This window comes from Atta colombica, unplaced genomic scaffold, assembly GCF_001594045.1.
Source record: "Atta colombica isolate Treedump-2 unplaced genomic scaffold, Acol1.0 scaffold35, whole genome shotgun sequence".
Taxonomy (NCBI): Eukaryota; Metazoa; Arthropoda; class Insecta; order Hymenoptera; family Formicidae; genus Atta; species Atta colombica.
In genome coordinates, this window is record NW_017259459.1 from 1,976,465 (window position 1) to 1,989,389 (window position 12,925).

Genomic DNA, 12,925 nt, shown 5'->3' on the forward strand with positions numbered 1-12,925 from the left:
TTAATTAAAAAGATTTCAATTATTGAATAATGTCTGCAATTATATAAAATAAAGTATTTATGAAATATTTATTCAGAAATTTAATAAAAATGTATAAATTATATGAAACTTATACACTTTAATATGTTTTAGATATAATCTTTGCATTTTTTTATGCTTCAATGTGCATACTTTGCTTTAGCCTTTGTTTTTGTTGATAACTGACTATCCCTTCGTTGCACGCTTCTTCGCCTTCGTCGCCTTTTGTAACAAGCTCGGTGAAGAGATTTTCCCCCGGGACATGCTTCTCCCTTGACCTCTTTGTTGTAACTCATTTTAATAACGCAACTTCAATAATTATGGTTATTATAATAACGGTATGCAGTAAACGTAGAATCAAAGCGCTCGTCATTACAACGAGAACTTTTGACAAAACTTACTCTCTTTTTAAACGAAATTTCTTTCCTTTTTTTGGAATAAAATCTCATAATATTTAAAGTAACTTATTTACAAGATATTCTGGTTTATAATTTGTAAATAATATCACGCTGTTATTTAACTATCGATATTTTATTAAGAATAAATATTTCACAATATATTCTCTTATGACATCTGAAAATGGTTCAAATCAGCAGCCGAAATATGTTATGTTACGATTGTTATGATCATGATTGTTTCAATTTTAATTTAATTACAGTCGATTTTCTATTTCTTTACTTTTTTAATTTATTATTGTGCCAACTTTATAACCGACTCTACTTGCCCTTTCTATTATTTATATTGTTATTTTAACAGCAAGAATTTTGATTAATTTATTTTTAATAAATATTTCTTAAATAGACTAAAAGAAGTAAATGCGTAAGTCATCAAATTAGAAAGAAATATATCTTTTCACGTTTTTATACATTTCTTACTTTCCATTTCAAGAATATTAATTCACATAAATTAAATTTTTTCAGAAGTTAAATAAAATTGAATATATCTATCTGCACTCAATTAAAATTGTACCATTTATTCGTATGTTAATGCTATTTCTTAAATTGATTTTTTATACAATTATTATTTACAAAAAATATTATAAAAAAAATTAATTTTATATTTATTAATTTTTTCTTATTTGCTGTCATCGTAACTTGATGAGGAATATTTTTACCGAGATTTCCTTTCTCATAGATAATCTAAGAACACGTGCGGAGAGACCCCGACGCATCCCTATCTCTATGCGTTTCCCCTTGCAACGGTGGTCATCCCTTCGTCGAATGCAGCTCTGTTTTTCCATCACCTTTTCCGGCGATGAGTCGCGACGGAAGAAGGGTCTCTTTCTCTCTCTCTCTCTCTCTCTCTCTCTCTCTCTCTCTGTCCAGGCACGCGCCTCTCGCTTCTCCGTCCTCCTCGTCTGAATCGTAAACGAGTCGTTCTCTTCCCCTCACACCCATCGTCGGCGCTCGATCCAAAGCTCCCCCCCTCCACACTGCTATCCACCCACTCACCTACCCCGACCCAGTGGCCCGCGGGCCACCCCCACCTCACCCTCGCCGCTCGCGGCACGGCGCGGCGAAGCCGCGGCCCCCGCGCGCCCGTCTCACCGTCATCGCGCTGGTTCACGCTCCGTCAGTCTGTCGGCAACCTGCGTACCAGTCGTGTCGCAGCGCTCACGTAACAAAATTCTTATTATTATTACCATCACTCTTTACTTGCCTTGAAACTTGATCGGTGGTGTGTTGATTCTCGTTTTCCGACTTCGTTGCGCGTATTTCATTTCACGACACCGTCCCAATCCCTTTAATTAACATTTTCATCGTCCAACCAGGAGGTCTCGCGCTCGTCGAAGAAAATTGCCGTTGCCGCCGCCGCATCACGTCGTCCGCGCTCGCGCATAAAACACGCCACGACCCGCGATTGTACGCGCGCATCATACGGGGCGCACCGATAAAGTGACCGAGAGACAGAAAATCATCACGAGGGAGAGAGGGAGAGAGGAGCCCAAAGACGTCAAGTACGAACCGATCGCCTGCCAACCTTATCCGATTGCCGCTGGTACCTACGAGCGTCGCTGGCATTTCGGAGTATTGCTGCGTGTCAAACATCCGGTACGTAGCAAGTCGTACTCGTACCATCAGTACGCCTCGCGCATCCTCGTTTTCGCCGTCATCATCGCCGTCGCCGTCGTCCTCTTCGTTGTCATAGAGTGCAGCCGCGTGACGCAGCAGCGCTGGAGTTCATCAGCCGGAACGTCATCAGACTCGTTTTACCCGGTGCATGGGTCATCCTTCACCGATAGATGAACATCATTCCTGCTTACAGGAAATACATCGCCAGATCGTTGCCGATCGCGTTCACCGCTGGCTGCCCTGCTCCACCTCCACACGGCGGGCACGCTGCTGCTGGTGTATCGATTGCTCTAAAATAGACGCGTGGGAACAACACCTGCAGGCCAGGCGTACACGTACACACATGCCGTTCGCAAGCGTATAAACGCGCAACAGACTATACACGTCTGTGTTTCACGCTTCGTACACGCTCATACATACGGCGCGTTCGTTCTCTCCCCCCTCCCTCCCTCTCTCTCTCTCTCTCTCTCTCTCTCGCTCGCTCGCTCGTTCATTCTCTCTCGCTCTCTCACTCTCGCTCTCGCTCTCGCTCATTACTTCTCGTCGTTACGCTGCCACGACCCTCTCGCAGCAGCAACGTGTGACAGGTGCAACGACGGCGACATCGTCGTAGGGTGGTCGGTGGTGGCGCTGGCGAAGAGCCGCAGCAGGAAACGGAAGAAGAAGTGAGTCGGGTCGGGGTTGCGAGAAAACGCGAATAAGAAGAGAAAAAAAAAGTAGAAAAGTCCAGGAAGAGAAAACAGAAGGAAGAGAGGAAGAAGAAAAGAAACCGGTTGAAGGGGCGAGAGAAGGATCAGATCAGGGAAGGAGAGGAGGCGTGGAGGAGAAAGAAGAAGGAGAGGAAGAGGAGGAGGAGGAGGAGGAAGAGGAGGAGGAGGAGGCGGCCGCGGCCCCCGTGTTTCTTGCGAAGGGAAGGTTATTTTCCAGTGATACGTCCTGGAGGCGCCCGTCGTCTTCGCCGGTACAACCATAACGCCGCCCGCTTTAAAACGACCGAGACGGGACACGGTGGATTCATCGCCGCCACCCGCTCGTACCGCAGCCCCCGGCAATCCCGGACCGTCCGGCAAACTCGCCTGCATCATGGACGCGCCGCTATCGCAGAGCATGGACTCCGTTAACACGGTGGCCACCGGCGAAGACGAGGTAGGTGTTCTCTATAATACGAGATTTGCTGTTTGAGGCGCCGCGACGTCGCGACGGCGGCGCCGCGCAGCGTTGGTTTGTACCGTGTACGAATGGCCGAAGGGGTGAAATCCACCCCTTCTGACGCACTCCCTCTGTCTCTCTTTCCCTTCCCGTCCTTCACCGTAACTCTGAACTGACTTCATGCCAGTTTTTCACGAGATTATCGATATATTTTTCTTCTTCCAAAACCTACCCCTTTCTTTCTGTTCGTTTCATCAAAGGGAATACTTGGATATCAGATATCGTCTCTTTTTCTTTTCTTTCATCGAGAGGTTATATTGGTCTCTCCCCTCATTACCCTTTCTCCTTCTTCCATCCTTTCTCCCTCGCACTTCTGTATTATCGCCATATTGGTTGGTTCTCCATCCCCCTTGTTCGCGTTTGTATATACACGTTTGTCTCTCTTACTCGTTCCAAGTTCCAACCCTCGCGCGTCATAGCGCGCGCAAGCGCGTAGTGAAGTATTCGCGCAGGCTGCTGACACGCGCGTACCTCCGCCGCGTGTAGAATGCCGTTCATTAATGATGCACTCGATGCAAGCTCGATACATCATGCATGCTCGAAATGGTCCAACGCTAGGCATAGCAAATGTAATAATTAAATAGAGACTAGAAATGCATTCCGTTTATAAATAAATTACAATTATTAAGGTAAATAGTAATTCACAAAAAACGAATACAGATACACGTTAAAATATTCTTCTTGATAATACGGTTTTAATCATATTCCATGACGTATTTATGAATTGATTAGTCGAGTTTTTGCTCAAGTGATAAAAAATGATTATTGACGCATAGAAAATTATTAGAAATGGCACTTCTCTATTTGCATTACGGTATTCTCAGTAATGATTCATTATGTTATTACAGCGGAGCTAACAGATATCCTCAGATGAGTAATTAATAGAGGTATTTAGGAATTAATTGGAATTAATGTATATCGAGAGGCAAAATGCAAAATCGATTACGAAACAGAGACATGCGAGGTTAGCAATTATATGTAATTGTACTATCCATTATGTTCGCGCGGTATATAACGCGCATTCATCAGGATCCTTTGTTCTTCGTGATCAACCGTAACTATATAATCTTGCACAATTTTTCGCGATTGCTAACGTATTCTTTGTAGAGCTGGCAGCTGGTATGACGCAATTGTTCGAAGTTGAAACAGTTGTACGACACAACTGTTCATAGAGTAGAAACAAATCGTATCTTCAATTTATGATGTCGTATGGATTTCAAATCGAAAATTCTGTAGGAAAGTATTATGTTACTTACAGTGTGAAAACTTTGTTTTTACATACACAACTTTAATTTTCAAACCACTTCAACAAAGTTTCTGTGCTGTATCATTGTATGTATTGCGCACTTGATTGCAATGATATACGTCAAGAATATTCAAGAATGTCGTAAAACTTTTCAAGAAAAAATACAAATGTAGAAATAGCGGAATTTCGCGAAGAAGCGTAGATGTGTGTACATTAAATTTTTACGCGTTGTGTTCGTTGAAATGTTTGGTCTTTTAATGTTTCATAGCATACGCTATCAAATGCTTTCAAAGTAAATTTGAAATTTTTTACGTCCAGCAAGATTTTTTTACATACACATACATAACAAATTATTGCACTAAAGTGAGCACATATCAAAATATTTTGTAACATTGATTATGTATCTTTGTCAACACGTATCTACATATCTAACAATTAAATTTATAAAATAAATAAGTAAAGTAGCGAAACAATTAAAAATATTAATAAATTATAATTTAAAGAAATGGAAAATTGAAAGTAAATTTTGAAAATCATTTTATTACATGTATATATATATATATGTATATATAAAAAAAACATATATATGTATATATTATTACATTAAATATTACTTCTAATAATTTATCAAATAATTTATCTAATGAATTATTGATCTAATTTAACTAAAATTATTTAATTGGATAAAAACTCTGCAGCTTTGAAAGAATTTTAGGCGAGTTATAAATTTATTGGGTAAACTCTTATTATTTCGAAGGAATACAGTCCTAGTGGCACTTCGATAAATGATAATACCGCGCAAAGCTGTCATTGCGCAGCATCGTATATACATGCATAATTATATACATATACATATAAATATAAACACATACATGCACATGCACATACGCGTCTCGTGGTATGGAAGGCGGGAATTCGATCGCGTGCTTGCCACGACGGAGTGTATGCCTCGCAGGTGACTCGTTTTCACCGGTGCGCTCGATCGGACGGTTGCTTGCTCGCTTGTTCGCTTGCTCGCTCGCCTGCACGCCCGCCTGCCCTCTCGTCTGCCATGCTGGCTTCCTTCCTCGTACAGGCACAGGCACAGGCACAGGCATGAGCACAGGCATAGGCAGACGGCCACCTGAAAGAGTGACGCCGCCACGCCGCACCACACTACGTTCACTATTGATTTTTCCGCGACTGTGCGAGAGGGCCACCAAGGAGGGCCCGCCAGCACGCTTCGCGCTATGTCACATCATGCGGGAGGTGGATTACGCCTCGTGACTGTAACGTGGGTGCCAAAGATGTATGTGTGTACGTGCGTATACACGCGTACGTTGTATATACGTGGGCAGCATACATATACGGGTAAATGATTTGACTTAGGTCGCAGAACATACCGGGTGGCGACCCCAATGAAGCGTAACCAGCGAACCTGCCGTCCGTTTTTTACTTCCAAGGGTCAATCGATTTACAATGTTTACGATGGAGCAGATGCTCATAGGCAATCACATTTTGCACTGTCAAGTTTTGGTAAAAATGCTATTTTTTTCAAGAGGAAAAGTTAAATTTATGTAGCTCAAGGAATGTGTAAATTAACCGTGTTGTGTGTGAAATAAATTTCCACTTGTTATACCTTTCTACTCATTAATTTTATTACTTCATTTAAGTCCATTTTAACTATTTATGTTGTAGTTATTTATACAAATAGCGTCTTATTTGTTCTAAAGATATATACTTATAACAAGCTTAATGCGAGAGCTTTTATTGTTCTATTTATGGAAGGAGAAATTATTTTCTTTATAATTATATAAAATATATATAATTATATATAGAAGTATAGAGCTGTCTTTTACTTATTTAATCCTTTGATTCTAATTTAGAATTAATTTTTCCTCTTATTACAAAAATATTATAGGAAATATTTCCCACAAATTTTTAATTTGCATCATTAAATATTTCTATAACTTGATTCTTGGAAAGTATTTTTGATCGTTTCTATTTCATGATTTCTTTTATTAGAGAAAAATCGATTAAATATATATAAATCTGAAATTTTTTAAATTAATTTAAATTTATTTGTAAATGTAATTATATATCTTACAAATTGAAAATTTATTGTAAAATTAACAAATTATGAGAAGTTATTATTGTATTGTAATCTTTCTGAAATTGTTAAAATCATACCATTGATTTTCGGGTTTATTTCAAAACGACGGAATTCAGATAGAAAAATGATAAGCGAATATTTATTCGAACCTTTGTTTTGTCGCGGAAAATTTCACATTTCAGTCGGTCTTTCATTTGACGATGCGTTCGCTGTGCGAGTTCGTGATTATAACGAGGAAATGCTTTCATGCTTTTCCTCGTTAATCGAGAAAATTAAATTCACGAACAGGTTATGGCTTTTAATACGAGCGTCGATGTCCTACGAGAGTTGACGTCTACAATAACGCGATATTAACTTCCAAACAGAATTGTAGCTTGAGTACGTATAGCATAACAATCACTTTAATCAGTTTTGATAGTAATAACATTATTTAGAACATTACAATTTTGCAAGTTAGTGAAAATATATGTTATTAGTTTCAAATAAAGATAGCTAATAAAATTAATTTTATTTTTATTGTTTTTAATTCGATAAAGTTGTATTCGTTTTACGTAATATAATAATTTTTATCATAAGGCATAATAAGAAGGTTTCTAAAAAGAAATATTTTTTCTTCATATATTAATATTAATTGATCGTTTAGTATTTCAATCTAAATTATTCTAAATACAGTCTCAATAAATTTTCGAAAGAATTTTCGAAAGAGTTCATAAAAATTCAATTATATAACATATGTTAATATGTTACAAATATAAATGCAATATCTACATATATGTTTACCGTGTATGTCTTCATTATATCAATATCGAAATCGATAGATTTCGATTTCACTGAAATTTTGGTGTACGTGTGTGATTACAACTCAGTGCGTAATTATCAAGATTCACGCATAAACGCCACCTCGCCAACGAGAAGCAAAAGAGCAGCGGCGCGTAAAAAAATTCACAAAGATATTTCAAATTCGTTAAGCAAACGAACGATTGCGCTCGGGTATACATATGTACAATAACATTATCCTGTTAGAGGCGAATAGTGGAGTCTGTATTATGCGTTAATCTTCATCGATGTGTGCAGGTGCATGCATAAAGAGAACCGGCTGGCTAAACCGCCCCTCGCTTTCTTTCGTTCTCGTTTCCGTCCTTCTTCCTGTCTGTTTCGTGCGGAAAGCAAACGGGGTATTGGGCTTTGAATCCTCAAAGCTGCACGCTAATGCATTCGGATGGACCGAAATCTCGGTTGGGAACGAAAGCGGAATAAATGCACGCGGTTATATGAAGAAATCGTTGGAATTGTAATATACAGGTGGAAAGGGAAAGAGAAGCGTGATAAGTATGATGTGAACGAGAGTTGAAAGTTTATAGGAGAATTATTCTTATTTTTTGCGGCTTATCATTGCTCTAGTTATTATATAGTATACTGACATAATTAATTAAAGAACACTTTCACTGCATAAATGATTTTGCCTTCATAAACTTATAAAATGGATATTTTATATCGATTTATTTGGATTATGTAATATATTAGGTAATGTATAATTTTGTACTCTTTTAATTTTGAGATTTGAAGAGAGATTTAATTTTATCTGTTTTTGTGGCATTAAATTTAAAGGAGGAATATAATTATATAATTTGAATAATTAATTTCTGGTAGTGTTAATTACGCTGAGTCGAAATAATCTGCATGATTCTTTTCATGCATCATGTCGTATTTGTAAAATTCACGAGGAAACTTTGAACACGATGCCACGCGCAGCTGATTCGTTTATCGACTCTTGATAATTTCACGATCGAATCACGTTGCTCACACTAGGAAGTCAGTAGCCGCTGTAGTTAGAAAGTAGAACTCGATCTCTCGGTCGTGGGAGAAAACTGATACAGAAAGTGGATGCACTGCAAAAAAAAAAAGTGGTTAAGAGACTCTCGCTTCTCACGGCAAGATTTTCCGTGTGTCTTTCGACCTGTTTATTAATATTTTAAAAAATTTTCCTCATTTTTCAAAACGCATAAAATTTTTGAAATATAAATGATTCGTTATATATGCTTTCATTAAAGTATTTCTTTATGTTTAATTTTAATTATAGTGTAAAATCCGCGCGTTAAGAATATTAAGAGCCAAGTTAAAATGCAAATTATATAAAATCTAAGATTATACTATTAAGATTGTAGATAAAATTCAAAGATATGATTTAATAATTGTAATCATCTTAAAAAAAGTTACGTAGAGATAATTCTGAATATTTCTATATACTGAAATTTTAACGATTGAGTTAAAAAATATGCAAATGATTTATAAAATGTGCACATAATTTATATAAAAATGATGATATTTTCTAAAACAAGAACTTTAATAAAATTAAAAACTGTTATTAATATTTCTTTAAATCTAATCCTTTTATATCTAGTCATTTTTCATTTAATATTTAATATTACATATAAAATATTCTTAATATTCTTAATATTAACATGAAGTGCATGAATCTTTATTTTCACATATTCTGGTACTCGAAGAAATTTATTTATAAATTTAATACCGCAACTCGTAGAGCACAGATTAATTTTCACGATTTCTTGCTACTGCTGCTTCATTGTAGAATTTATTTTATTGTAGGAAGTGGAGTATGCGTGACACGTAGAAATATTTTTTATATTATTTATCTCGCGTCTTAAAAAAAGCACTAGCACTAGCGGTTACAGACGATTCACCGTGTTTAACACTTGCGAGCGGGAAATTCTGAAATCTTCGAACCGTTACGAGCAGCTGTTACCGCGCGCGCAACTTAAACGATCGATCATCGCGGTTGAGAGAAATAAAAGTAAAAAGTCTGTTCGCTTCAGTGGTCATCGGCAATGTTTAAACTTCTTTAGCGAATACCGGAAGTTGGATGTTTGGCAGTTATGAGGAAGGGAGTCGAGAGGAAGTCATCGTACATCGGAGAATAATCCTTTTTCCTTGACCGTTCTCGTCTTCCTGATGATGGGATTTGTTTGCTGGAACGTGTCGATGGTAAAGGAACCTTGCTAAATCGATTTGCCACAAATCCGATACGGGGGTTGGCGAGATTGACGATCGTCGGTCGCTAAGCGACAGAAGTCTTGGTTTTCACGAAATCGTCGATGAAGGTGCGAGTGAATCGATAAACGCGACTGAAAGTTTAATTTCGCTTTGAACGATCTTCTCTCGTTTAACTATCTGTTCGAGACAAATTTAAGCAAAATATAGGATGAATTCGAGTATAATAAATGTGGTAGTGAGTATATGATGAATATAGAATATGTTCGTTACGATAATAATAGATGAATTTTAAAATAGTAAAATTGATATAAATCTAGATTAGCACTTGAATTTGAAATAATAGTCACTAAATATAAAAAAGATGACCTATATAAGTTAAAAATATTGATTTTTATTATTGAAAAGTTTTCTCTAATGTTTTACATGTATCCATTTATCATGTTTGATGTTTATCGTATTACTGGAATATAATCGTATATAATGATCACAGTACGTAATTAATAAAGGGCATAATGTACAGTTAATAATGTTATGTAGAGTTAATAATATGTTCATACAATAATACGGAAAAATTTTTTTTCAATATAAATAAATCACGAAATGAGTAATGTCTAAAAGTAAAGTTGAAGAAGTCCTTTTATACCTTCGCATTTTTTATGAGCATTTTTTATTTAATTTCGGAAATGTGTTTTTTAATTTAAAAAGAGTTTCTCGGAATTCTCTAAAACATGAATATATATTCATATGAATATTAAACCAACGTAAGTTCGAGAGATGATTGCTTTAGTCTAGCGATTTGAAATGATTGCTGTAAGATACGGTGATGCTAGATATTCGGGAATGGAGTTTGTTCGAATGCAACACTCGCTTTTTCTTTTCCTCATTAGAAGAGCACACCACTTGTTTCGCAAGAAAACTCACGGTTCTGCAATCGTTATGATTACGTAAATCGGCATTATTACACTTTTACATTGTAAAGAGGTTACAATTCTCGCGTGGAGTTGCACTTGCAATGACGTGCGTCCGAAATGAGCTGAAAATTTGCCGTGAGAACACACGCCCTGTTTACTTCTCCTCTCAGTCGGTGAATATCTTGATCTGATCTTTCTTGAATTCTGTTTGAACGAGTAATTAGCCTAGAGAAATTAGTATCTGCGAGCAGTTTCTCTGTACGTAAACAATCTACTAATTGAACTACTTAATTAAGCAGTGTATGTTAGTATGTATTAGCTTAATATATTGATCGTTACTAATTATAGTAACACCTAGTAATAATGATGATTTCGCAGAAATATTATAATATGATATAAAGGAAAACATGAAAATGGATACTGAAAAAAATGTATATAAATTTTAATATATATTTCTTTGAATAATAAACATTTATTTGCAGTAAATTAATATTTATTCAAAATAATAATAAAAAATAATAATTAAATCAAATTAATGGTTTTTATATCAAATAAATATATGTTTAATAAATATTTACGTAAAATTATTCAAATATTTATTAAAATTTAGTTTTTTTTAGTGTATTGTTTAGAGATATCCGTTGAGCATTTTTGTTATAAATATATCGCATAATTTGCAATTTTAATTTTTTAAATATTTAATGAATTATGTATTCTTATTACGTAAAATTAAAATATGTATAATTAAAAAGAAACAATAAGAAAACAGACAGATGCTCATTTGTAAAATACAGAACTGAAGAAGTTTCATGAAAGTTTTCGCAATATTTTCCCACGATTTTAAACTATTTTAAATTTAAATTAATGTGATATTTTTAATCTTTACAAGAAGCGTATTGTCATGCAATTATGCGATGCATAATTTCATAACGATGTAATGAGCGAACACAATGAGACTCCAAGTTATTCCAAGTTGTTACTTAAGTTGCAAACGTATTTTCATCAACTTTCGTCAAATAAATTACGGAACGCTTTCATGAATTCGCCCAGATGCACGTATCGATAATTAATCTAAGAGCGAAACGAGATGGACAGCTCATTTTTTTTTTTTGCGAGTGATCTCGTTGTCACAGTGTCAACGTCGAGAGATTCCCATTGTCCCATGTCGATTCATTCTGACCTCCTTACTCACTGACAGCGACGCGGCGGGAAAGACTTTCTTGGCCGAATTTGCTATCGCGGTTGCCCGAGGAGACGATGCGGGATCGATACTCGATCGCCGAGGAAATCTGCGCGTGCTCGACGATCGTCGTCGAAATGCGAACTCAGGTGCATTCCTGTTAACTTTTGCATTCGTACGTCTTTTATTTGAATCTTTGCTATTATCTGTCCTTATTAAACATTTTTCTCTATTAAAATTCGTAAAATGTATATTACTTTAAAAAGAAAAAAAATCTACTATTTTTAAGTTATCAAGAGTTAAAAAGAGTTAAAAAGAGAATAATGTTGATTATTTTGTGTTAGTTATTTTGGCTTTTAGTATTGAAATAATTTTTCACGTAAAAAAATTTTTTGCTTACAAAATGTATATTTTATTTAATATATGAATTACGAAATGTAAATTTTATTTAACTATTGTGATAGCAGTACCATGAATATTGATAAGCTTTACTCAATATTGATGGTCTCGCTATTATCGCAAAATTACATTTCGACATACCAATGTTGCTCGAAAGCGAGTTAGAATGCACTGCCTCGTATTCAATCATCTAATTGCCTGCATAGCCAAGCTAACCGTAAATCCCAATCGTATACAAAATGGGGCAACATTGACTAACGATTTATTAGTCAGACAGACATGTAACCACTTCATTATGGAACGGGACCGATCGGTCATGAGGGGGATCGCGGAGGAGGAATGGTGGTTAAAATTTCGAGTTCGTGATTGTTCGAATTCTCCGCAAGTGGGTGGTTGAATTTAATTTATGTGATTGGTCGCGCTAACACGTTGGATTCATGATATGCAAACAAACAAACGGATTGTTATAACGATTGTTTGGTAGCGCTTGTTGATAGTGTTAATGCACGCACTGTCGTAAATAATACAAGGTTTTTCGTTATCGAATGACTGTACAACTATTAGATCGCGTTACATGAGGGGAAACTGAGAGTCATCTTGCGTGAGCATAAACACGAAACACAAGTAACTTCGTACAGTCATGCGAAACGTTGTTTCCTACAGCGAGTCTCATTCTAATTCTTATTAATAAAGAAGTGATCTATAAATCTAATTTATTTATCTTATTTATTATCAAAATGTAATAAGAAGTGTACCGTTGACTGAATATATATATATATATATATA

General features: G+C 36.1%; 1 protein-coding gene across 4 annotated transcripts in view; it reads left to right on the top strand.

The window, feature by feature from the left end:
* The first annotated feature begins 2,937 nt into the window (after positions 1-2,937).
* LOC108690695 (protein couch potato-like) overlaps positions 2,938-12,925 on the top strand; it is an 82,455-nt gene continuing 72,467 nt past the window's right edge. For all 4 annotated transcript variants that reach the window (XM_018198110.1, XM_018198114.1, XM_018198112.1 and 1 more), the window contains exon 1: positions 2,938-3,236. In XM_018198110.1, the coding sequence (XP_018053599.1) occupies positions 3,174-3,236 (63 nt within the window). In that variant the 5' untranslated portion in view covers positions 2,938-3,173. The remainder of the gene's footprint in view (positions 3,237-12,925) is intronic.